The sequence below is a fragment of the Cydia strobilella genome, chromosome 13 (genome assembly GCF_947568885.1).
Source record: "Cydia strobilella chromosome 13, ilCydStro3.1, whole genome shotgun sequence".
Classification (NCBI taxonomy): domain Eukaryota; kingdom Metazoa; phylum Arthropoda; class Insecta; order Lepidoptera; family Tortricidae; genus Cydia; species Cydia strobilella.
Genome location: NC_086053.1, coordinates 2,965,231 through 2,989,633, shown reverse-complemented (window position 1 = coordinate 2,989,633; position 24,403 = coordinate 2,965,231). Strand labels below are relative to the sequence as shown.

Below are 24,403 nucleotides of genomic sequence, written 5' to 3'. Positions count from 1 at the left end.
CAGAGATAGTTGCTCGAAATTCAAATAAATTGTGTTCACTTGGAAATTTTTCAGGTTTTTAGTGAATCATACTTATTATCGACAATTATTGATTTTATTGACCATGCCTTCATCTCTACTTTCAAGTCTCGGGGGTGATCGTTACGTTACGTCATTAGACATTTCAAATAAACCCTGTAAATATCATTTTAAACTCTATTTTAATTGCAGTTACGTTCATTCTTCCAAAATACGAAAATCAAGTCACGGGGAGCGCCGATTTTTCCGTAATTTTGTTCAATAAATGTTAATATTATAATCGACTCTATTTCAAATACCATAAAGATCAAGTCTCGTGGGGAGTGCAGTATTTTAGCCACATTCCAATTGTAAATCGATTGAAAAATGGATTCATTTGACGTGTGATGAAAAATATTTTTATAAAAATAATATTAGACCAATAAAAATAACTAAAATTACTTACATCTTTTTCTATCCTTGAAGTGGTTGATTGTTTATTACATGTGCTCAAAGCACATGCGGGCATTTTTAGTTACCAGCAAGTGATCTCTTGCGAAGCGATTGTGGGAATAAGCAATAATCGATTGTGAAATTGTATTTACATGACCTTTTGCACATGGTGCAAGTTTTTTGGCAGTTTATTGAAAGCCGGCTCCAGTTATAAATGCTCTAAGGTTGGTCATGATAAGTTAAAAATCGTAACACACTACCGCACCGCATCGCGACCTTCGGTAGTATGTTACGCCTTTAACGTGCAACATGCGACAATACATCTGTAGATGCTTTTACCGATTTTTTTACAATGGCAACACTGGTTCAAAATGTCCGACAAGTCCGTCATGCCCGTCATTTCATTCATTCACTTGTCTATTAGCTAAAAAAAGGTCTAGCAACGGACGACAAGTGTTGGCAAATTAGTGACGAGAAATTTGTGTTACCTCTTTGTTTTAGCACTAATTCCCTTGGATTAGCTGTGATTCCTGTGAAGCTCGGTATGTATTATGTGTATAAGGACTTTCCTGATGATATTTCCGCTTGTTTACATTGTCGATTTGATAGGTATTCTATTCTGTGAAGTTCTTCTGGAGAAAGGAGAGCTTTTGTGCCTTTTTTGGGTGTCTGATAAGTAATTCAGTGCTTTGGTGAAGTTGTTGATAGACCGTGTCCGTTTACAGTTAGACTGTATCGTGTCACAAAATTGGTAATGCCAATTATGTCGTTTTTCTTACGTACTTACTATATTCGTATTACGCTATTCGCCTTTGCGGTTTCTCAGTTTTGCAATAGTCGTTAGAGCGTAGAAAATGTGTCAGGCGCCCTGAAGTAATGATGCGATCGGTAAAACATTGTTTTTACTTGTACTGATCTTATTGGAAATTGGTATTGCAGATCAGATCCTGTGGGAGATTGACATAATGGACCTCAGATCCTAAGCCTACAAGTAAGTTTATGTTTATTAAGGAGTAAGATAATCAAAAAGCTTTTTATTTTACAAATGAATGTTGAGTGAAAAACAATCTGTTAATTAGACATTCACTGAAGATTGTATTTCATAGCAATATGGCCCTAGGCTTGAATAAGTCTATATTGAGGATGTTTTAACTCCTAAGAGGCAATGTTTATGTTTTTATGATTAGTACAAAAAGTACAGCTACACTCTAGTACCATTGTAGTTGTGTTTTATTCAAGCCAAAAGTTGTAGAAATGGGTGTTTAACTGTTGTTTTTTCACCCTGTCTGTGAACCCAGAGGTTCATACACAGGGTGAAAAAGCAAGTCCTCTAATTTTTAGAGTTCCATACCCAAAGGGTAAAAACGGGACCCTATTACTAAGACTCTGCTGTCTGTCTGTCTGTCTGTCTGTCTGTCCGTCCGTCCGTCCGTCTGTCACCAGTCTGTATCTCATGAACCATGATAGTTAGACAGTTGAAATTTTCACAGATGATTTATTTCTGTTGCCGCTATAACAACAAATACTAAAAAACCGGCCAAGTGTGAGTTGGACTCGCACACGAAGGGTTCTGTACCATTATCTATAAAAATGGCAAAAAAATCACGTTTGTTGTATGGGAGCCCCCCTTAAATATTTATTTTATTCTGTTTTTAGTATTTGTTGTTATAGCGGCAACAGAATTACATCATCTGTGTAAATTTCAACTGTCTAGCTATCACGGTTCATGAGATACAGCCTGGTGACAGACGGACAGACAGCGAAGTCTTAGTAATAGGGTCCCGTTTTTACCCTTTGGGTTACGGAACCCTAAAAACAGAATAAAATAACAACATACGTGATTTTTCTGCCGTTTTTATAGATAATGGTATGGGACCTTTTCTGCGCGAGTCCGACTCGCACTTGGCCGGTTTTATGGTATTATTTTCAACCCAACCTGCACCTATCATTAGCCGGGTCCACACATAGCGAGCATACGCCCGATGCAATTTCCTCGCGCACAAAACGGCCAGTGTAGACGTGCCTCGGCCGAGGCGCGCGTGTTGTATCGACATTTTAGACGTGTCTCGCGCGCGCCGCCTCGGCCGAGGCACGTCTACACTGGCCGTTTTGTGCGCGAGGAAATTGCCTCGCGCGTATGCTCGCTATGTGTGGACCCGGCTATTCTGTAATATTTGTATTGTTTATTGTTGCAGCTCCTGTACTATTATGGCATCTGGAAACTCTTCTTTGGAGAGCAATGGCAGTAATGGTAGGTGCTCTTGAAGTTTGTTACAAACTTGTCATAATAGAATGGAATAAAATTCATTTATTCATGGTAAACTACATTTCATACAAACGTATTACAAAGAAAAAGTATATTAAAAAAAAAAATTATTAGAATTTTTTTTTATATATATATTTTTATGTAATGCTAACCCTAAAGTCAGCGCTGGTCTTCCTGCGAGACCATTTGTGGGCCACGAACGCAACCGTACAACACGGCCTTATCTATCACCAAACGCAAAAAATTACGATTCTTACTTGAGTAAGATCAACGGGGGTAAATGCAACTATAATAATAAATACTCGGTTCGATTAGCAAAAAAAACTTATAAAAATATTGTCCGCCAGCATCAGCTACACTTAGGGCCAGTTGCACCAACCACAATTAACAGACTGATTAACGTCAAGCAGCAGAGAACTATGAAACTTTCCATACAATAAAATTTAGCGAACGGTAAAACGGTGACAGACGGTGTGGTGCAACCGACCCTTATAGAGTGATATATTGATTAGTTTTGAGGCTATGGTTTTTTTTATCATATAACTTCTTTATAACTTTTAAAATAGAGAAATTATTTAGACTTGCATACTGTACTGGTCTTAAGCAAAAAAATAGGCTAGACTAATGAAACAAAGTAAATTATTCATAGTATAATTTTTCTAATTACCACCATTTCTCCATTCAGAGTCAATGTCCCACACATACGTGAGCAACGAGCGCCACAATGCCTCCCAGCTGCCCACCATACCCATCCCCATCGACTATGACAGCAACTACGATAAGAACTACGTGAAACACGGCCACGTCCACGCCCCCGTGTACGAGTACGACGCGCTTACCAAACAGACCAATGAGAGCTTGAAGCAGCAATGCGAGAAAGCGCTACATGAACTGAATCAGCTTAGGAGGCAGCATACAGAGACATCTAGGCGTTGCGAGCATGTTATGAAGGTAAATAATAATATTATGTATTATGTACTGCACTAATTTAACTACAAACAAAACTACAAACACAAATAGACCAACGAGAGTTTGAAACACCAGTGCGAGAAAGCGCTACATGAACTGAATCAGCTTAGAAGGCAGCATACAGAGACATCTAGACGTTGCGAGCATGTTATGAAGGTAAATAAATACTACCCTAATTTTACTACAAACAAACTACAAACACAAACAGATCAACGAGAGTTTGGAACACCAATGCGAGAAAGCGCTACCTAAGCTGAATCAGCTTAGGAGACAACATACAGAGACATCTAGACGTTGCGAGCATGTTATGAAGGTAAATAAATACTACCCTAATTTTACTACAAACAAACTACAAACACAAACAGATCAACGAGAGTTTGAAACACCAGTGCGAGAAAGCGCTACCTAAGCTGAATCAGCTTAGGAGACAACATACAAGGCGCTGCGAGCATGTTATCAAATACAAACAATACTACAAACATTAACAAAACAACAAACAAACAAAACTACAAATATTAACCAAATTACGAACAGGGCCGGGCAGGGCAAGCGGAACTGCTTTTCTTATTCCACGTATTAGAAAAGGAGTTCCGCTTGTAATATTAGTTGTAGTTTATTATGCAACACGGCCCAGTCCAATAAGTTTGAAACAGCGGTGGGAAGCTGCAGCTTAAGAGGCAGCATACATAGACGTCGAGGCGTTGCGAGCATGTTATGAAGGTTAATATAACGTTAATTCGTTTGTAAACCTTATTGAATAAGAATAAGAAAACATTTATTGCCACACCACAAAAGAAAAATGAGAGGTATAGAAATGGTCAGCCAAGTGAAATTGTATCTATGTCTAAGTATAATTACATCTCACGTCCTTTGTAAAATCTTAATGATAAGTTTTATTTTCTTTGGATACTGAATCAAGAACAATGATTAGTACCCAAATGTGAAATATGTTTATGTTGTAGGAATTGGAATACTTCCGCGGACAGCACAGAGCAGCCATGAACCAGCTAGAAGTATCCGCACAGGAGGCCTCCAGTCTCCGGGGGAAGTATGGGGATCTGTTGAATGACAACCAGAGGTAAAGTTGCATCTTATACTCTGGCTAGTCAACTTTGTCAGGAAAAAAAAACCGAAAATCAAAATGTGTATGAGGGATTTGACATTTTTTTTAATTTTGCCGCCTTTTTATTCTGACAAAGTTGGCTTGCCAGAGTATAATTGGAATACTTCCGCGGACAGCACAGCAGCTATGAACCAGCTAGAAGTATCCGCACAGCAGGCCTCTAGTCTCAGATTGAAGTATGGGGACCTGTTGAATGACAATCAAAGGTATGTCCTCATACAGATACCTATTAGCACTTTTCTGGTTGTATTCTTAAGAACCCAGAACTCACTTTTCTTAACACCTCCCAACTCATAGGGGCAATAAGGCCTTATTTGGATGAGTCCTGTTCCGCTGACAATGTTTTTCTGTACTGGTAAATATCAAAAACAATAATTTTATGGCTTAGTTTTTATACATTTTATTTTCTACCTGTCTATTTTTTTTTTATTACAAAGTTTGATTTTACCTTAAGAACGATTCACGCCTGCCCTTTTTTATAGGTTTAACTGTATTCTTAATTTTAGGCCCAGTACTTTCGGAGATATGGGGGCGGGAATAGTAGAACTAGAACAAAAAGGGCCCCATTCGCACGAGAGCTTAAAAATCGTTCCGTGTGCGACGCACCCATAAGTAAGAGCGAGAAAGCAATATCTCTTTCTCGCTCTTACCTATGGGTGCGTCACACATGCAGCGCTTTTTAAGCTCTCGTGCGAATGGGGCCTAAGGGTCATCGCGTGGTTCCCAAAACGCGCGTCGACGGGGCGCGTATTTTATTTCATGAATCAATTTGTTTGTATCGATACAACCCTAACTTATGTTTTAACATTGTTTAAGGTTGGAGCGCGAAGTCCAACATCTACAGCAAAGTGGAACTGCGGAAGGCAGCTCTGATGCCTTGGTACACACTCTCAGAAAATACGAGGCACTTAAAGAAGAGTTTGAGTGCTACCAGAAGAGGTATGTAACCTTATTGAGCTTACTGTGGTCCCACGGGCAAGATATTGAACACGTGATATTGTTCAAAATTTTTGACGTCTGATTAAAAAAAATTGACGTTTCAAATGGGGTTGGCAACTGTCAAAGGTTTACAGAGATGGCGCCATCATAGCTTGCCCCATTTTTCTATGAGATTTGGCTTAAAGGGCTGGCATCCAGGGCATTAAAAAAACAAAAATTTTACACAATTCTAGGGATTGACAGGGCAAGCTATGCTGGCGCCATCTGCTAAACACTTCTACCGGCCAACCCCATTACAAGCACCTACCAAGCACCAGCATTATACACTTAGTTATACCTCTGTGGTTATATCACATTAGATTTTATTGGGTGCGAGACTTGCAGATTTTTACGTGTTATGTTTACATAAAGTGACCACTAGAAATGCTTATTAGAGTTCCGTACCCAAAGGGTAAAAACCGGTCCCTATTACTAAGACTCCACTGTCCGTCTGTCTGTCACCAGGCTGTATCTCATCAACCGTGATAGCTAGACAGTTGAAATGTTCACAGATGATGTATTTCTGTTGCCGCTATAACAACAAATACTAAAAAGTACGGAACCCTTGGGCGAGTCCCACTCACACTTGTCCGGTTTTTTTTTATTAAACATCGGACTGCTTATTCAACTAGTAATGACTATTTCTCATTCAAAAGTGTTAATCTTTTGGACGCCAATTTCCGATACATACGCACCGTAGGTTCAACGCCAAAGACCGATTAATGGGTCATAGACCACAGAGCAACATAGACCTACATGCGTAGGCATAAAGTTCAATTTCAGTTTTGACACTTCGGCGGTGACGGTGACAGCTTTTGTGTGAGACACGGCGTCGAAAAGGTTAAACACTCGCTTTTTTACAATAAATTGTGCCATTCTCAACCGAAAGGGTACTTATGTCGGTTGTCAATTACGCTATTTCCATATAGCTTCAATTTGAAATCAACCTTATCGACCAAGGTACCACATTGTCGCTTATGTGGTACCTTTCTGTTGGAAACGTCATAATTATTCATTTTTGAACATTGTACACAGATATGATGATCTCCTCGAGAACCACAACGTGACCTTGGAAAAGCTCCGCCTCATTCAAGAGGAAAACAGTCGCCTGAAGACGCAGTGCCACGAACTAACGCAAGAGAGGAACGCTGTCGTAAGTTAACAAGTACTTGTCAAAGGAATTTGAATCTTCTGTACAGAACTTATGTTCCATAGTTGAATGACAGCTCCAATGGACGCGAGCTAGTGATACGTCGCTGCCACTTAAATATGAAACGTAATTTCTGTATAGAAGGTTCAAATTTCTCTAACTCTAGTAAGACGTGCCCCTCACCTCGTGTTGGAGAACAGCCACCTGAAACATCATGATCTCACGCAGGAGAGGAGCGCTGTCGTAAGTTCACAAGTAGTATTAGCAAAGAGGATATAAGAGGATAGAGCGGTACTGTCATAGTAAATTTTGTAGCCACAGTAAATTCACTGCCATCTATCGACACGCGATTAAAACTAAAAATTAAGATGTATAAAAATGCCATAAAATGTATTTATATATGGATAAATGTTTTTTTTTATTTGCATTAATTATTTCTATATGATTTTGACCCATGTTCTTTCACTGAAATGCTTTAAAATTGTTAAATAACAAACGAAACCGTCAACGCCATCTATCCGAGAGTAGGCCAAATGGTAGTGGCGCTATGTAAAAATGTTACATTTTTAAACCTGTTTATCTACAAAAAAACTGCGTTTTCACATTTCTAGATTACGTTCGTGTTGAACCTGATTAATGATTATTGAACAAAAATTGCAAAATATTTTTCACCTCAGCAGCTCGAACAAGCCTACTTTCCTCACTCCAGGGAGTGAAACAAAGTAGCTTTTCAATTTAGTGAAGGCCATGAACTGCCACTTCTTACTTCTATTACATTTTCTTTTGTATTTTTCTGTGTAATTCGAAATACATTTTAACCTTTAATATTTTAAAGTTATTTTACATCTCGTGTTTTTAAGTCCCTACGCTCGTGATTCAATTATACAATCTTTCGCTTGTTCGGGACTCAAAATCAACAGTCGCAAGAAAAACCAACTTTCCTCTCTTGTTGCACAAACTATTTCATGCATGAACTCAATTGTTTATTGTGTCACACAGATTCGCGAGCGAAACACTCTGAAGCAGCAAGTAGCAAATGTAGTTCGACAATGGGAAGGTGGTGCTCGGGAGCGTGCCGATATGAAGAGGCTAACAGACGAGCGGAATGCTGCTATGGCGGAGTACACGCTTATAATGAGCGAGAGGTACATTAAATTCCGAATAATCATAGTGAACATCTAAGCGAGGATGCTGAGTAACACAAAGTTGACACTCCAATTAAGATAAAGATAGTTTATTAATTTATTATTTAAGTAGGCATATTACAATGCGCTTATGAACGTCAAATAAAGCTACGCCGGCTCTCACCCCACACCTCTGCCTCGAGAAGATTTAAATCCCCCCTCAATTGGAGAAGGGTATCCCAATATGGGACCGGCAACAAACTCGGCGGGACACATCTTTTCAAAACATTATCACAGAATAACTAATAGTACTACCGTAAATATTACATATTTTATATAGATTAGATCGCGATTTAGGTTTCGAAGCCATTGCGTATTTTCAATTTTGCGCGAGTGGTTGGAGAGCCGGCAGTAAAGTTTCGAACCAACGTGATACCGCGATGAGATGCACAATGGTTTCCCATAAAACTGATGCTAAGTCCGAATTTGATAGTCTGCCACGGCGGAACTAGCCGAAAGTACAAAAAAAATAGCCACTTCCGGTGCGAAAAAGGGGGGGTCATTTAACCCATCTGATACTGCAATAAAAGCTATGGCATCAGTTAGAAATTTACTGGTAGATACAGAAAAGCGAAATCTGCCAGTATGATTCCTGCCGGAAGTGCTTGGCATACGCTCTCAAAGGTGACCATCAGGACCCCTAAATTAACCCATCTGATACCAGCATGAAACCAATTCCAGTCGGTAGATATGAACCTTCTCTTCAGGAATATATAAGTCTGCCAGGGCGCTTTCAGCCGAAACACCTTGACATACGAGATTATGTGGCGCAACATCCGTGGTACCCGTATAACCCGTATTTTGGAATTGTACATATTACGGACATTTCAAATACTGCAGGCTTATTAATTTATTACTCTATGCTTATATTTGTATATTATTACGTTATTAATAACACATATTTATAATAAATTAAGTTAAAATAAATTAAATAATGTGATTAATATGATTAATAGTCATTGAATTAGCTATATGAATCGTTTGTCTTTGTCTGTCATTTTGACTTATGTATTTGTAAGAAAAGGATAAAACGTAATTTAACTAATTCAGGCTCGTAAAGTTTTACGAATAAGGGGGTATTAGTATTCATAGCTAAATCAGGCTTGTAATGCGACATAAAATGATTTTTGGTGGTTTCTTTTACGCTTGAGGCGTTTTTTCACTTATTTGGTGTATCTAATCACTATCTTATGGGTAGGGGAGAGAGGGGCAAGACGAGACGGGGTAGCGGCTTTATATGGCGACACGACTGACCAACCATCAGAATCCCGTTAACGCATGACGATGCGTCGCCATCATAGCAATCAGTTCGCACAGTGACCGGCTAGACAAATGGTGTCGTTAATTATTTATTTGCAAAAAAAACTGTTTTTGCCATATTCCTTGTTATTTTTAGGGTTCCGTACCCAAAGGGTAAAAACGGGACCCTATAACTAAGACTCCGCTTTCTGTCTGTCTGTCTGTCTGTCCGTCTGTCACCAGGCTGTATCTCATCAACCGTGATAGCTAGACAGATGAAATTTTCACAGATGATGTATTTCTGTTGCCGCTATAACAACAAACTATAACTAATTGTTTATAACACCTGTATTCATTACCTGTAATGCACAATTGATGAATAAATGATTTTAAATAATTCTTAAAACATAATAAAATAAATATTTAAGTGGGGTTCCCATACAACAAACGTGACTTTTTTGCCGTTTTTTGCGTAATGGTATTATGGTACGGAACCTTACGTGCGCGAGTCCGACTGGCACTTGGCCGGTTTTTGTGTTTATTTGGTTTGCGTTTGTTTACTTATTATCACCAGCACATATATACTATTAATTTATTCCTGTGGCCCAGCAATCACGCCAACAGCTAAGGACTTGTTTGGTTTCAAGTACGGTTTTTTTTAACAAAAAACTTTCGCATTTCATTAGGCACATGGGGCAAGATGGGGTACATCTTGACGGTCGTAGTTTTAAAGTGATAAACTGATAAAGAATTGCGGATTTGAATTTATTTATTCTTCTCTTGTAGAACGGTGAAAAGGTATAAAAGAAAGTCAAATAGAGGAGAGTGGTTAGAGGCCAAGAAAAAAGCGGTGGATGCTGTTATAAAGGGAAGATGGGGTACATGTTAGCTGTAAACACATTTTCTGTCCTTCAGACGACTTAAGAAATAAAAGTAAAACAGTTCGTGAGAAGTTATCAGACGATGGACCCAATAGCCAAAAATTGAAGTTTTGTTTAGGCCCTAAATATAATATTTCTATGAATCATTCTTATCTTGTCCCGTAGGGGTTCCCCATCTTACCATACCTAGGGACAAGATGGAGAGAAGGCACTTTCGGCCATTTTAATTTATTTTTAATTTAATTATCTAACAAGAGAGTTCCTAGTAAGTGTTGATTATGAAAGACTGATTACCAAAGATAAAATTAAAAATAACATAAACTTAAAAAGAATAGCATTTTCAGTTTTATTGGACTTGAAACATTAAGTATCCCGTCATGCCCACCTCTCCCGTACATTTCTTGACGTTGACGCAAGAATGACGTAGTTTAACATTCAGGGTGTTGTTTTATAATACTACAAATTGAGATAACTAATTTATTGACGACCGGTCTGGCCTACTTACTGCCTGCAAAGCCGACTGTCTTGGGTTCGAATTCCGATAAGGGCATATATTTGTGTGATGAACTTTTCACTTCCATAAAGGGCTATACTCCAGATGTACACCTTAATCAGTAGCTTCTTGCTTTTACATGATAAACGGGATTTCAATAATTGTTTCTTGTGGTTGAAAGCTTTTTTTGCCATATATCAATCCTTGCAACGATGTCTGGTGTGCACCTGGAGTCCCTGGTAATTAAGCTACCTAAATATTTAAAACTTTCAACCTGCTGAATTGGGATGTTGTTGAGAACTATTGGAGGATGATTAGTTTTGCATTTTGAAGTTGTAAGGGTCTTAGTTTTCTTTATGTTTATCTTTAAGCCTAATTAGTTAAATACTGTGTCCATTGTTAACATTAGTAGTAGTAGTAGTAGTAAAACTCTTTATTGTACAAAAACAAACATATAAAACAAGAGAAAAACGCATCATTTGTACAAAGGCGAACTTATCCCTTTCAGGGATCTCTTCCAGTTAACCTATGAGCAATTGAGGGAGAATTGGAGAACGGTAGACATCAAAGCTGTACTAAACGGCATAAAAGAAAATATTTAGTTTCCTAAAAGACAGGTAAACCTATAACCTACAGTAGACATTAGATGTTCTAGTTGAGCTGAAGTTTCTGCAAACGCCGCGATGTCGTCTGCAAATCGTATAAAATGTAGTTTCTCCCCATTTAATTTTACCCCTCCCTTGTCTATTTCAAATGTAAATTGGAAACGGGACTTAATCGCGTATTTAAGTTTTAAGATTTACCTCCGACGTATCGAGTACGGCGTTGTCCCCGTGGTCTCGAAGAATAATGTGTAAAAATCGTGAAAGTGAGATATATACATATATGTATAAGTTTTCTTCAATTGCATTTATGGTTTGTTGTTGGCAAATACTAGTTAATAAATTCGATGTCTATGACAACTAAAACTAAATAATTCTATTCACCCCTTTCTTTCTTTTCTTATGTATATCGATCGACCCCGTTTTAAGGATGGTTATCAAGAAAATTGCTGGTTTTCTTTGATTTTCTCTGAGTTAGGCGGGTAAAAATTGATTTCACAAGTGCACAATTGAAAAACTAACAAGGGACTCAAATAAAAAACCGGCCAAGTGCGAGTCGGACTCGCGCACGAAGGGTTCCGTACCATTACGGAAAAAAACAGCAAAAAATCACTTTTGTTGTATGGGAGCCCCATTTAAATATTTATATAATATACAACAGGCATCAGAAATACATCACCTGTGAAAATTTCAACTGTCTAGCTATCACGGTTCATGAGAGATACAGCCTGGTGACAGACGGACAAACGGACAGACGGACGGACAGACGGACAAACGGACAGACGGACAGCGGAGTCTTAGTAATAGGGTCCCGTTTTTACCCTTTGGGTACGGAACCCTAAAAATGATGTAAAATGTTCATATTTGGATTATTGGTAAAAAACGTCCTTGACGTTGAAAATCCTGTCTTTTCACACCCGTTTACAATAAGTATGTAATAATAATAATTTTGTTCATTTTGGTAAATAAAGAATATTGTAATTTGAAATTATTTTATTATTTATATATAAGGTGCTAACAAATTAGCTACAGAATTTTTACGAGATGGTACTTTGCACTAGAACAATTAACTTTTAATAGAAATTAAGAAAATTTCACATAATTTTTATTTTATTTACCGAACAAAATAAATATACTATAATTCTATCTAAAAAAGAATCATCATGTATTTAACTGCTTGTGTGTCTTAAATGTCATTTTCAACGTGTCATTTGATTTATCAACGTGAAGTGGCCAGTTAAGTTTTATATTTAAAAGAGGTTTTAGAATCTGTTCAATGAGGTATCATTTAATTATCTCATTAACAGAGTTTTTTTACAAAGCAAATTTGTTTTCCAATTTTCTCAAAATAACATCATAAAACCTATAATGTTTCATACTTACATATACTTCAGGAGCCGAGTACTATCAACTGTAAAGATATCGGTAGCTAATTTGTTAGCACCTTTATAAGGCAAACAAAGAAGTACAAAGCCGTAAGCAGGTATTAAATTAATGCCCAAATTATATTGTGTATATTAATAAATTTGAAATATATGTTATTAATGGCATAAAAATATACAAATATAAGCATTAGGTAATAAATCATAAGCCTGCAATAATTAAAATGTCTGTAATTTGTACAATTCCAAAATACGGGTTCCACGGATGTTGCTCACATAATCTCGTATGTCAAGGTGTTTCGGCTGAAAGCGCCCTGGCAGACTTATATATTCCTGAAGAGAAGGTTCATATCTACCGACTGGAATTGGTTTCATGCTGGTATCAGATGGGTTAATTTAGGGGTCCCGATGGTCACCTTTGAGAGCGTATGCCAAGCACTTCCGGCAGGAATCATACTGGCAGATTTCGCTTTTCTGTATCTACCAGTAAATTTCTAACTGATGCCATAGCTTTTATTGCAGTATCAGATGGGTTAAATGACCCCCCCTTTTTCGCACCGGAAGTGGCTATTTTTTTTGTACTTTCGGCTAGTTCCGCCGTGGCAGACTATCAAATTCGGACTTAGCATCAGTTTTATGGGAAACCATTGTGCATCTCATCGCGGTATCACGTTGGTTCGAAACTTTACTGCCGGCTCTTCTACCAGAGCGCCACGTGACACGACTATCGTGCGAGCCGAGCGGCAGCCCACTGCCATCCATACACCTGCCCGGGCGGTGCGCCGGCCAAATATACCTAAACTGCGCAGTGACACCCCCCTGACATTACATCTTATAATTAACATGCATTACAAAACTTCGTTGAGACACAGACATATTAAATATATTAATAACGGGTCACTCACGTATTTACTTAAAATACGTGAGTGACCCGTTATTAATATGTTTAACATGCATTACGAGTAAATAGGAAAAAATACAATTTAAATTACTATAAAATTCATGCAATTACATACAGTAGAAGATTCTGTCCGTCTGTCCGTCTGTCTGTCTGTCTTTAATACAATAACTCGAATTTTATTACAATAACCATACAAGCAGCTTACAATAAATGAGCATGTTTTAAATATACGAATAACGAACGGTGTTGACTAATAGTTACCTCATGTAATTATTTGTATTCGTAGATTTAATTGTTTATTTATTTATTTATTTATTTTTTGGAGAACCAACAGCTATCAATTATACAATAGTTATATAAGTAAATAACAAAAAGCCAATTATAGGTTCCCACCAATAGCAACAAGTTAACACATAAGTGGTGGTTAGCACTAAAATTTTACAACGTATTCAACTAATACTAATTTCAAAATATAAAATGTTAATTTATTAATTAAATTATTGACATTTTAAATATAAATAATTTGTCAAGCATTAACTAACTTTGAAATGTCTATAACGAGTATGTTTGTTACAGAGATACAGTCCACAAAGAGATGGAGAAACTCACTGACGACCTTCAGGCGGCGATGAAAAGGGTTGCTGCTTTGGAATCCGCATTACAGCTCTCTAGAGAAGAGCAGCGTGCGCAAGCTCTACAGGTTATACATATATCTCCTAAACCGTGCGTCGTAGCGCAAAAATAATCAAATTTTCTTTCCCCTTGTAATACCCCTTAGTAATAGGGATGAAAATTCCGGAAAAAATCTAATGTTTTTTTCGGGAATTTTACAAAAATTCGTTTTTTTCCAGTTCTATTCAGACAAATTAAATACGTCACACATAATGCCACTGATGAGTGATGACAGTGTCAATGCCATAAACAAACACATTAGACATGCAACCTGCAACATGCAAACTTAATTAGGAATTTAAACAGGTAGGCCTGTTTAAATTCCTAATTGAGTATATTGAAAAATACATTGTTTTTTCGAAAGAAACTTGAAAAAAGCGAGCTGTTTTGAAATTTTCCCGAAATTTTCCCGGTTTCTTCAACGGTACTTAGTAATAATAAAAAAACCCAAAAAAAAACGTAATGGCAGAATGTCATAACAAACCAAAAATATTGCTTATAGATTTTTTTGATGGTTGAATGCCAGGATTTTGTGTCACAATTTGACGTTAAAAAACAAGAAGGATGGTTTACAGGCCTAAGTGTGTAAGGCTGTATGAAATTCCTTTACATATCATCTTCACTCATCGCACCGGATACGTAGTATTTCCGGACCTAATTTGAAGTAAGTCATGTTAACATTTGTGACGTTTTCAACCAAAAGGTACCACATTGTCGCTTGTTGATAAGGTTGATTTCTAGTTGAAGCTATATGGAAATAGCGCCTTACTGACAAGCGACAATAAGTACCCTTTCGGTTGAAAATGTCACATTTCATTGCAAGGTTAAGAAAAAGTGTTTTCAAAACCCCGAATTCCTCTGTGTGGAGTGGCCTATTCACATTTCATTGGTAGTTTTTTCTGTACGGTGGACCTTTAGGAGAAAATATAATTAATTCATTCATTTATTCCTTTATAAAACATAGTTTTACATGTCAAACACAGTATTTCATATTTACAACTATTTATATCTAAGTTACATAACAAAACACATCAGTATGTATATAATATTAGGTATAAGATTATTATGTCGGGTAGGTACAATTATTATTTTCTCAAAAATGGACGTCAAATTCGACGTTGCCGGTTAAAAAGTAGGTCGCGAAGTGCGTTGTTTATGGTCAGTCAAAAAATTAAAAAGTTAAAAACATTGCAGTCTCGATTTCGGGACTGCAATGTTGCATACAAATTCCATTATTTGTCGAGTTCCAAACTTTCTAAAAGTTGAAGTGGCCATATCAAATGCAGGCATAGGTCCATTAAACAGCCAAATAGATGATCAGTACTTATTATTATAATGTTGGTACCGCGACTATTTAGGTGTCTCGAATAGGTTGGCGTATTTTCGGCAGAAAAATACACTTCTATTTTTAATTAAAAAAATAAAACGGCGGCAAAGCAAATCTTTCTGTGAAAATATATACATAAGAACGGTGCTTCTGTAAAATATTTCTATTATATTTGTATTTATTGCGCCATTTTTGAGAAAAGCACTATATATGACTCGGCTGGAAGGCTACTTGCTGGCTTCGGATTCAATTAAACGGACTCCCAAGGTCGTCCGTTTAAAACGAATCCTCAGCCAGCAAGTAGCTACTTCCGAGCCTCGACAATAATGTACTATTAAAGTTTATTATTTATAGCTTTTTACTACTGGGAGTAATGTTTGGGTTGTTGCAGGCGGAGAGCCTCCGTCGCGAGATCGAATCCGCGCTCGTGGACCGCGACCGCGCCATCAAGGAGTGCACCGACCTGAAGACTCCACAGAACACTTCCACACTAGGAAAATCCCGGTATGTACTTAGACAAACGCTGATTAAATTTGCTACAAGTTTAATTTAGTCAAGTTTTTCGATATCTTGAATAGTTTTCGGGATATTAAACATATTAATCCTATAAAACTCCCGTGAGACTCAAACATATTAGATTATTTTAAACCGGGTCACTCACGTTTTCGAGCTATTCGACTTAATAATACGTGAGTGACCCGGTTTAAAATAATCGAATATATTAATCCTCCTATTAATATCCTCTCTTGAAAGTTTGTTCGGGGCTCTTAATTTTATCTCGACTTCTAAATCAGTGAAGCTACTAGGCCATGTTTGGTATCGTTTTCGTATAAATCGGGAGTGCCAAATTTATTTATGGTATCACATTGACGCCATTCCGAAGTAAAAACATATAAACTTTAGAATACCTTTTTTTTAACTCCTCTTCACGCTCAAACCGCTGAACCGATTTAGTTGAAATTTGGTATATGTACGTTTAATCATCTTAATTAATGTCCAACGTATGACTGAAATGACACGAGCTGTAATAGGCCTATTTAAGACTAAGATCGCTTATTCGTCCCCCAATCAATTACTTAATTAAATATAATTTCATCTCCCTAATGCCCACGGTCCATTTAATTTGTTATGTTATATTTAATGCCAATTTTTCATTTATGATGGCTCTTGTTAATACTCCAAAATGATTTTTGGCGCACAAGAATTGGTATATTGGTATTATTTTATTTTATTATAATAGAATAAACCAATTGTTATTAACAGACAAGACAACTCAGCGTATCACCACTTGGGGCTCGCAAGCGGTGTTGGTACCGATGGGTTCCTCAACGGACAACACTCCAATGATCCTTCGTTGGATAAGTTACAAGGTAGAAGACTTTTTCACCTCAGCAGCTCGAACAAGCCTACTTTCGTCACTCCCTGGAATTTAGTGAAGGCCATGAACTGCCACTTCATACTTCGGGGTCTATTACAAATTCGAAATACATTTTAACCTTTAATATGTTCTCACCACTGAGGTGAAAAATTATATGTGTCACACGAGAGCAAAGTTATTTTACATCTGGTGTTTTTGAGTCCCTCGCTACGCTCAAGATTCTAACTTAGAACTTTCTCGGGGCTCAAAATAAACACCCAAGAAACCAACCTCCCCACTCGCAAGAAAAACCAACTTTCCTCTCTTGTTGCACAGATAACTATAAGTTTAACTTTAATTTCATATTCAGTCTGTTTGCTTAAATGTGGTATTTTCTATAAAAAGGGACCTTATTGTCGATGGCGCTTACGCCATTATAAAAGATGCTCCGATATAAATACAATGCCGCGCGACGCTGTGCGGTGTAAGCGCCATAGACAATAAGGTCCCTTTTCATAGAAAATGCCCCAAATCACTTCCCGATGTCTGACTCTGTTGAAATTTGGCGTACTTCCGTATTTCCGATGTCAATGCAAAAATATACTAACATGAAACCGATAATATGATGCAGTTGGAAGGTAGCCAAGGGAAATCCTCGTTGGAAAACACAAACATATTGCGTTTAGACTTATTAGTAAGGTCTCGGAATGTACTTGATAGTCATGCAGAAAAAGTATGGTTAGCAAAAAGTGTGTATCAAAGAAATATTTATTGACGGATACTGTTTTATAGGGGGTTTTGCCTGATTACGAGAAGAGTTGTGATGCATGTTTATGTCGTGTGTCGAAACTATTGGATCGATTTTCTTCTGTCATACTGGTACAAGAGGAAATTTGTATGGAATTTTCACGTTGTTTTACCACACCTGATTTGGACTTTCGCAGGTCTCGTTGGCATGTCCGGCGACGGTGCCGACAAAGAGCGCGTGGATAATCTCGAACAAGCCAACCAGGAGCTGCAGCGACTACGGAAACAACTCGATCGCGCCGTCGCCGACCTGAACGACGCACAACGAGAGGCCGAGGTATGTCTATGAAGTGTTATAATTGTTGCATGTTTGGACCACTTATCCAGGAAGTTACAAGGAGCAACCTCAAACTAACTATCCAGCAGCTGCAGCGACTACGGAAACAGCTTGATTGCGCCATCGCCGACCTGAACGACGCACAACGAGAGGCCGAGGTATGTCTATGAAGTGTTATAATTGTTGCATGTTTGGACCACTAATCCAGGAAGTTACAAGGAGCAACCTCAAACTAACTATCCAGCAGCTGCAGCGACTACGGAAACAGCTTGATTGCGCCATCGCCGACCTGAACGACGCACAACGAGAGGCCGAGGTATGTCTATGAAGTGTTATAATTGTTGCATGTTTTGACCACTTATCCAGGAAGTTACAAGGAGCAACCTCAAACTAACTATCCAGCAGCTGCAGCGACTACGGAAACAGCTTGATCGCGCCATCGCCGACCTGAACGACGCACAACGAGAAGCCGAGGTATGTCTATGAAGTGTTATAATTGTTGCATGTTTGGACCACTTATCCAGGAAGTTACAAGGAGCAACCTCAAACTAACTATCCAGCAGCTGCAGCGACTACGGAAACAGCTTGATTGCGCCATCGCCGACCTGAACGACGCACAACGAGAGGCCGAGGTATGTCTATGAAGTGTTATAATTGTTGCATGTTTGGACCACTTATCCAGGAAGTTACAAGGAGCAACCTCAAACTAACTATCCAGCAGCTGCAGCGACTACGGAAACAACTCGATCGCGCCGTCGCCGACCTGAACGACGCACAACGAGAAGCCGAGGTATGTCTATGAAGTGTTATAATTGTTGCATGTTTGGACCACTTATCCAGGAAGTTACAAGGAGCAACCTCAAACTAACTATCCAGCAGCTGCAGCGACTACGGAAACAGCTTGATTGCGCCATCGCCGACCTGAACGACGCACAACGAGAGGCCGAGGTATGTCTATGAAGTGTTATAATTGTTGCATGTTTGGACCACTTATCCAGGAAGTTACAAGGAGCAACCTCAAACTAACTATCCAGCAGCTGCAGCGACTACGGAAACAGCTTGATTGCGCCATCGCCGACCTGAACGACGCACAACGAGAGGCCGAGGTATGTCTATGAAGTGTTATAATTGTTGCATGTTTTGACCACTTATCCAGGAAGTTACAAGGAGCAACCTCAAACTAACTATCCAGCAGCTGCAGCGACTACGGAAACAGCTTGATCGCGCCATCGCCGACCTGAACGACGCACAACGAGAGGCCGAGGTATGTCTATGAAGTGTTATAATTGTTGCATGTTTGGACCACTTATCCAGGAAGTTACAAGGAGCAACCTCAAACTAACTATCCAGCAGCTGCAGCGACTACGGAAACAGCTTGATCGCGCCGTCGCCGACGTGAACGACGCACAACGAGAGGCCGAGGTATGTCTATGAAGTGTTATAATTGTTGCATGTTTGGACCAGTTATTGGTAGTGGTTGTGAAAGTTTTACAAGGAGTAGACAACCTCGAAGCAAGACTTGGAATAGCCAGGTACAACTGCAGACTAGTACATGTCAATGAAGTGCTATAAGTGTTGCATGTTTGGACAAGGAGACGACCTCGAACAAGCCAACCAGGAGCTGCAGCAGCTAACGAAACAGCTCAACCGCGTCGTTTTCGACCTGAATAACGCACGAAGAGATCGAAGTATGTCTATGTAGTGTTGCAGGTTTGGAGAAGGTGCGGACAACTGTACAAGGCAAAAGGGGCCAAAGACAATTTTATTTCGGAAATAATGTTTTGCAGACTTTTTTGTCGTGAATTTTTGCTTGCGAATTAGCTATATATATATATATACAAGGTGTTCACGAGGAAACCGAAAGATTTTAACCAGGCTTTTCTGAGGCCAAAAGAAGGAAAAAATTGAATAAGTTTAGGTGAAATTAGCAAAAAAAAATTTTTGTTTTCGATTTTTGTACATAAAAATTAAATATTATTGGTAAACTTGTCACTTAAAATAGACTAACTTTTTTTTCGTAAAACGTAGTTTTTACAAAGTGTTACTTGTCACTTTTTAACATCTATCAATAAGGTTACTTAGACTATGTCCCACAACATCGATATCAAAAATGCGTTTTGCACTATGTAACAATAAAAACTTGTTTTTTTTTTTTTTATTGGTATTAAAAAAAAAAAATACTTTTATTTAGGTATCGAAACGGCGTCGAGACTGGGCGTTCTCCGAACGAGACAAACTGCTGCAAGAGCGAGAGAGCGTCAAAGCGCTCTGCAACCGATTACGAAAGGTGAGAGAATTTTATTAACGGCAATAGGGTTATAGAGACTGAGGAGTTTCTTTTCAAAAGGGCTTTTTTTTGTATGCCTTTCTTAGAAAAATAAGCCAAATTTTTAAATTAAAGGAAAAATTTCAAAATTTACACCTCCGGCTCCGGCTTCTGCCAACTGAGCCACGGAGGCCTACCATCTGGTGTGCGAATCTTTCCATTCCTTCCCTTAGTGCTTAAACGCCTTTGGTGGCGTTTAATTAAAAAAAATGTTGTACGCTCGCCGACGTTTCTGCTTGATAAAAAATTAGTTTAGAAATAAGCCCTTTTGAAAAGACATTTCAACTGTCAATGGCTGAAAATGTTCCTTTAAATACTCACATTATTGTAGTTACAAAAATTTTGAGTCCTAATAGCTGAGTACTATTAAATTTAACTGCTGTTTCCACGTTGAACCGCGACGGATGAAGCTGGAAAGCTTATACCTTCCATTCTTCTCCATGTCCACATTTCAAAGGCGCTCAATCTGTTTCTATCACGCTGGATTAGTGTCCACGTTACGCTTCTGTATAACGCTGTATACAGACGTACGTCTTGATAAATCACTTTCTGATGTTTTGGGATCCCTTCATGTTTTTTTGGTGGTGGTAATGGGGAATTCTAACGGAGAGTTCATATCGTGTACAGGAGAGGGACGCCATGGTGGGCGAGCTGGCCGATGCTCGTCGCCACGGCGGTGCGAACGCCGAGCGCACGCGCCGCGATCATCGGGAAACGGCCGTCGATCATGTGCAGGTAAACCATTTCTGCTAATTTACCACAAAATTGCCCACCTCCTTTCTGGCGTGTGGGATAAACTCCTCCAAAATAGTTCTAATGCTAACGCGAGTGTGGCCGTATGAAAAACGTCGAATTAACGCGTTTCCCGTTAGTGTGGCCCCAGCATAAAGAAATGGCCGTATCGTATCAAATTACCAATGATTATTCCATGTCTATTCTTAATAGTTTTCAGAATCGCTCTCCTCAACCTCATTGTACACAACACCTTTTCATTCGATATGCTTTCTGTGCTCTGCTCCGCCATAAAAAAAATTCAAAACTTGAATGGATCAAAAAAATTTGTATATGATTATCGAACCTGCTTACCAAATTTCACGAGAATCAGTTGAAAAATGCGACCTATAGACGAGAGCGGATGCTGCAAAAAAAAATTTCGTATAAAATTATTTTTTTGCCCAAACCGAAACAGAGACTTTAGATTTCGCTTGGTCAATCAAAGAATCATTGATTGTATAAAACGTAAAGTAAACAGAATTTGACAGCCGAAAAAGATGACTACGGCGTCATAATTTTCTTATTGTCATGTGCTATTTCATGTTTGTCAATTATCATCCCTATATCCGTAGGCGCAAGATACACAATGGATTGTACTAACCAGCGGACGTATTTACCTGGACTGCCACGTGCCTTTTGTTTGTTCATTTGTAACCAGTATATTAAGCTATAGACTCTATTTGGGTTCTCTCAGGGTTGTGGGTCTCGCTGCTATCACAATACACGTCTGGCAGTTTCCAAGATATCTCCTAGTAGATAAAATATATGAAGCTAAAGAAAGATTGGGCGCCAGCACGCAATAAAGCGTGCAAATGAAAAGAGGATTAATATGAGATAAAATAAACTATTGTTTGAGCTCAGTTACACATTTAATTACAATCCTTAAATAAATAGATGACGTTTGAAATGAGACAGACTAAAACCAACAACAAACAATTGACAAACTATGAGTCTAAAATAATTTGAGAAAGACGATGGAATATATGGGAAAATAATCCGTGTGCGCTATTTTCAATTATACTCCCAGAACAAGACCTTAAATAATGCATCGAAGCATCTGAGAACACGCCTTGCAGTAAATGTTGCCAGGTTTATGCAAAGGCGTTATCAGACCCCGACAGATGGCGTTAAACGCCTTCGACCCGACTATCGTTTTAATATACTCAACACTATTCCTAATCTCGCCGCTAGATGTCGCCAGGAGTGTCGAAACGAGATTGGTTCCAAGTTACGATTTTGAACCGTAACACATTATGAATCTACTGGCTAACACCATAGAGTTGATAATTAAAACAATGAACATCGTTCCGACCCTTTTTTATGGCGCCTCCGGTTTGAGGTTTAAAACAATACTGAATAAGTTATATATTATATTTATATTTGATAAGCTCAGTTCAACGTGTCTTCATTCATTTTTAGGGTTCCGTACCCAAAGGTTAAAAACGGGACCCTATTACTAAGACTCTGCTGTCCGTCTGTCTGTCACCAGGCTGTATCTCGAGAACCGTGATAGCTAGACAGTTGAAATTTTCACAGAAGATGTATTGCTGTTGCCGCTATAACAACAAATACTAAAAACAGAATAAAATAAATATTTAAGGGGGGCTCCCATACAACAAACGTGATTTTTTTGCCGTTTTTTGCGTAATGGTACGGAACCCCTCGTGCGCGAGCCCGACTCGCACTTGGCCGGTTTTTAAATTCGAAGCACAAACATCACACAATGAATACTATCGATTACTCTTTGATATTATTTTACTACAGGATATAGATTGGGAAGTAATCGACGTAGAACTGAGCGGTCCCAACGCAGATGGCGAGCTCGGCGTGGAACTGGCCGGCGGTAGAGACGAGCCTTACTTCCCTAACGACCCTAGCGTCTATGTCACTTCGGTGGCTAAAGGTTCAGTGGCGGAAGGAAAGATCAAGTGAGTATTAGTATAAGGGCACAAATAAACCACAACCTTGGACTTGGAATTTTGGTCCTCTTTAGGATCGAAGTTTCCTTCTAAGGGTCCACAGTCCAGGCGTAATTATTAGTCCTAGTAATTTTGGGTGAGACCGAAGGCCTCGCTGCAAAAGTGATGAACTAAGCAAAATCCAATATAAATTCTGTGTGTCGCGAACGTGAAGGGCGAGCTTAAGGCTGGGAGGCCGAAGGCCGGAGCTACTGAGAATGGCAAGCTCCAGTAATTTAAAGCGAGGCCGAAGGCCGAGCTGCGGGTTGTTTGTCTTACCCCCGGTCGCTCGGTGGCGCGTCTATAACTACGTGTATATACTATGACTACGGTTGAACCATTTATGTATTGTACAGGGTGCTGGACCGCGTAATAGGCGGCGGCGCCGCCGGCTGGGCGCGCGCGGGCGCATGCGCGGCGGCGCTGCGCGCGGCCACCGTGCGCGGCGCCGCGCAGCTCCGCGTGCAGCGCGCCGCCGCGCGCCGGCTGCACCGCCCGCTGCGGCGCGCCGACACCAGCGCGTTGCATCTGCAGCACGGTGAGTTACTACTACTACTACTGCCGGCTGGGCGCGCGCGGGCGCATGCGCGGCGGCGCTGCGCGCGGCCACCGTGCGCGGCGCCGCGCAGCTCCGCGTGCAGCGCGCCGCCGCGCGCCGGCTGCACCGCCCGCTGCGGCGCGCCGACACCAGCGCGTTGCATCTGCAGCACGGTGAGTTACTACTACTACTACTGCCGGCTGGGCGCGCGCGGGCGCATGCGCGGCGGCGCTGCGCGCGGCCACCGTGCGCGGCGCCGCGCAGCTCCGCGTGCAGCGCGCCGCCGCGCGCCGGCTGCACCGCCCGCTGCGGCGCGCCGACACCAGCGCGTTGCATCTGCAGCACGGTGAGTTACTACTACTACTACTGCCGGCTGGGCGCGCGCGGGCGCATGCGCGGCGGCGCTGCGCGCGGCCACCGTGCGCGGCGCCGCGCAGCTCCGCGTGCAGCGCGCCGCCGCGCGCCGGCTGCACCGCCCGCTGCGGCGCGCCGACACCAGCGCGTTGCATCTGCAGCACGGTGAGTTACTACTACTACTACTGCCGGCTGGGCGCGCGCGGGCGCATGCGCGGCGGCGCTGCGCGCGGCCACCGTGCGCGGCGCCGCGCAGCTCCGCGTGCAGCGCGCCGCCGCGCGCCGGCTGCACCGCCCGCTGCGGCGCGCCGACACCAGCGCGTTGCATCTGCAGCACGGTGAGTTACTACTACTACTACTGCCGGCTGGGCGCGCGCGGGCGCATGCGCGGCGGC

The 24,403-nt window shown here is 40.3% G+C and overlaps 1 protein-coding gene across 1 annotated transcript in view; it reads left to right on the top strand.

Annotated features, from left to right (window-relative positions):
- The first annotated feature begins 798 nt into the window (after positions 1–798).
- Positions 799–24,403, top strand: part of LOC134746519 (disks large homolog 5) — a 52,398-nt gene continuing 28,793 nt past the window's right edge. The window contains exons 1-16 of the mRNA XM_063680933.1: positions 799–992; positions 1,390–1,441; positions 2,646–2,701; positions 3,402–3,667; positions 4,648–4,763; positions 5,625–5,747; positions 6,822–6,939; positions 7,936–8,081; positions 14,195–14,318; positions 16,009–16,121; positions 16,881–16,987; positions 17,919–18,058; positions 20,250–20,345; positions 21,012–21,084; positions 22,867–23,086; positions 23,473–23,654. Of these exons, the coding sequence (XP_063537003.1) occupies positions 2,659–2,701; positions 3,402–3,667; positions 4,648–4,763; positions 5,625–5,747; positions 6,822–6,939; positions 7,936–8,081; positions 14,195–14,318; positions 16,009–16,121; positions 16,881–16,987; positions 17,919–18,058; positions 20,250–20,345; positions 21,012–21,084; positions 22,867–23,086; positions 23,473–23,654 (1,867 nt within the window). The 5' untranslated portion in view covers positions 799–992; positions 1,390–1,441; positions 2,646–2,658. The remainder of the gene's footprint in view (positions 993–1,389; positions 1,442–2,645; positions 2,702–3,401; positions 3,668–4,647; positions 4,764–5,624; positions 5,748–6,821; positions 6,940–7,935; positions 8,082–14,194; positions 14,319–16,008; positions 16,122–16,880; positions 16,988–17,918; positions 18,059–20,249; positions 20,346–21,011; positions 21,085–22,866; positions 23,087–23,472; positions 23,655–24,403) is intronic.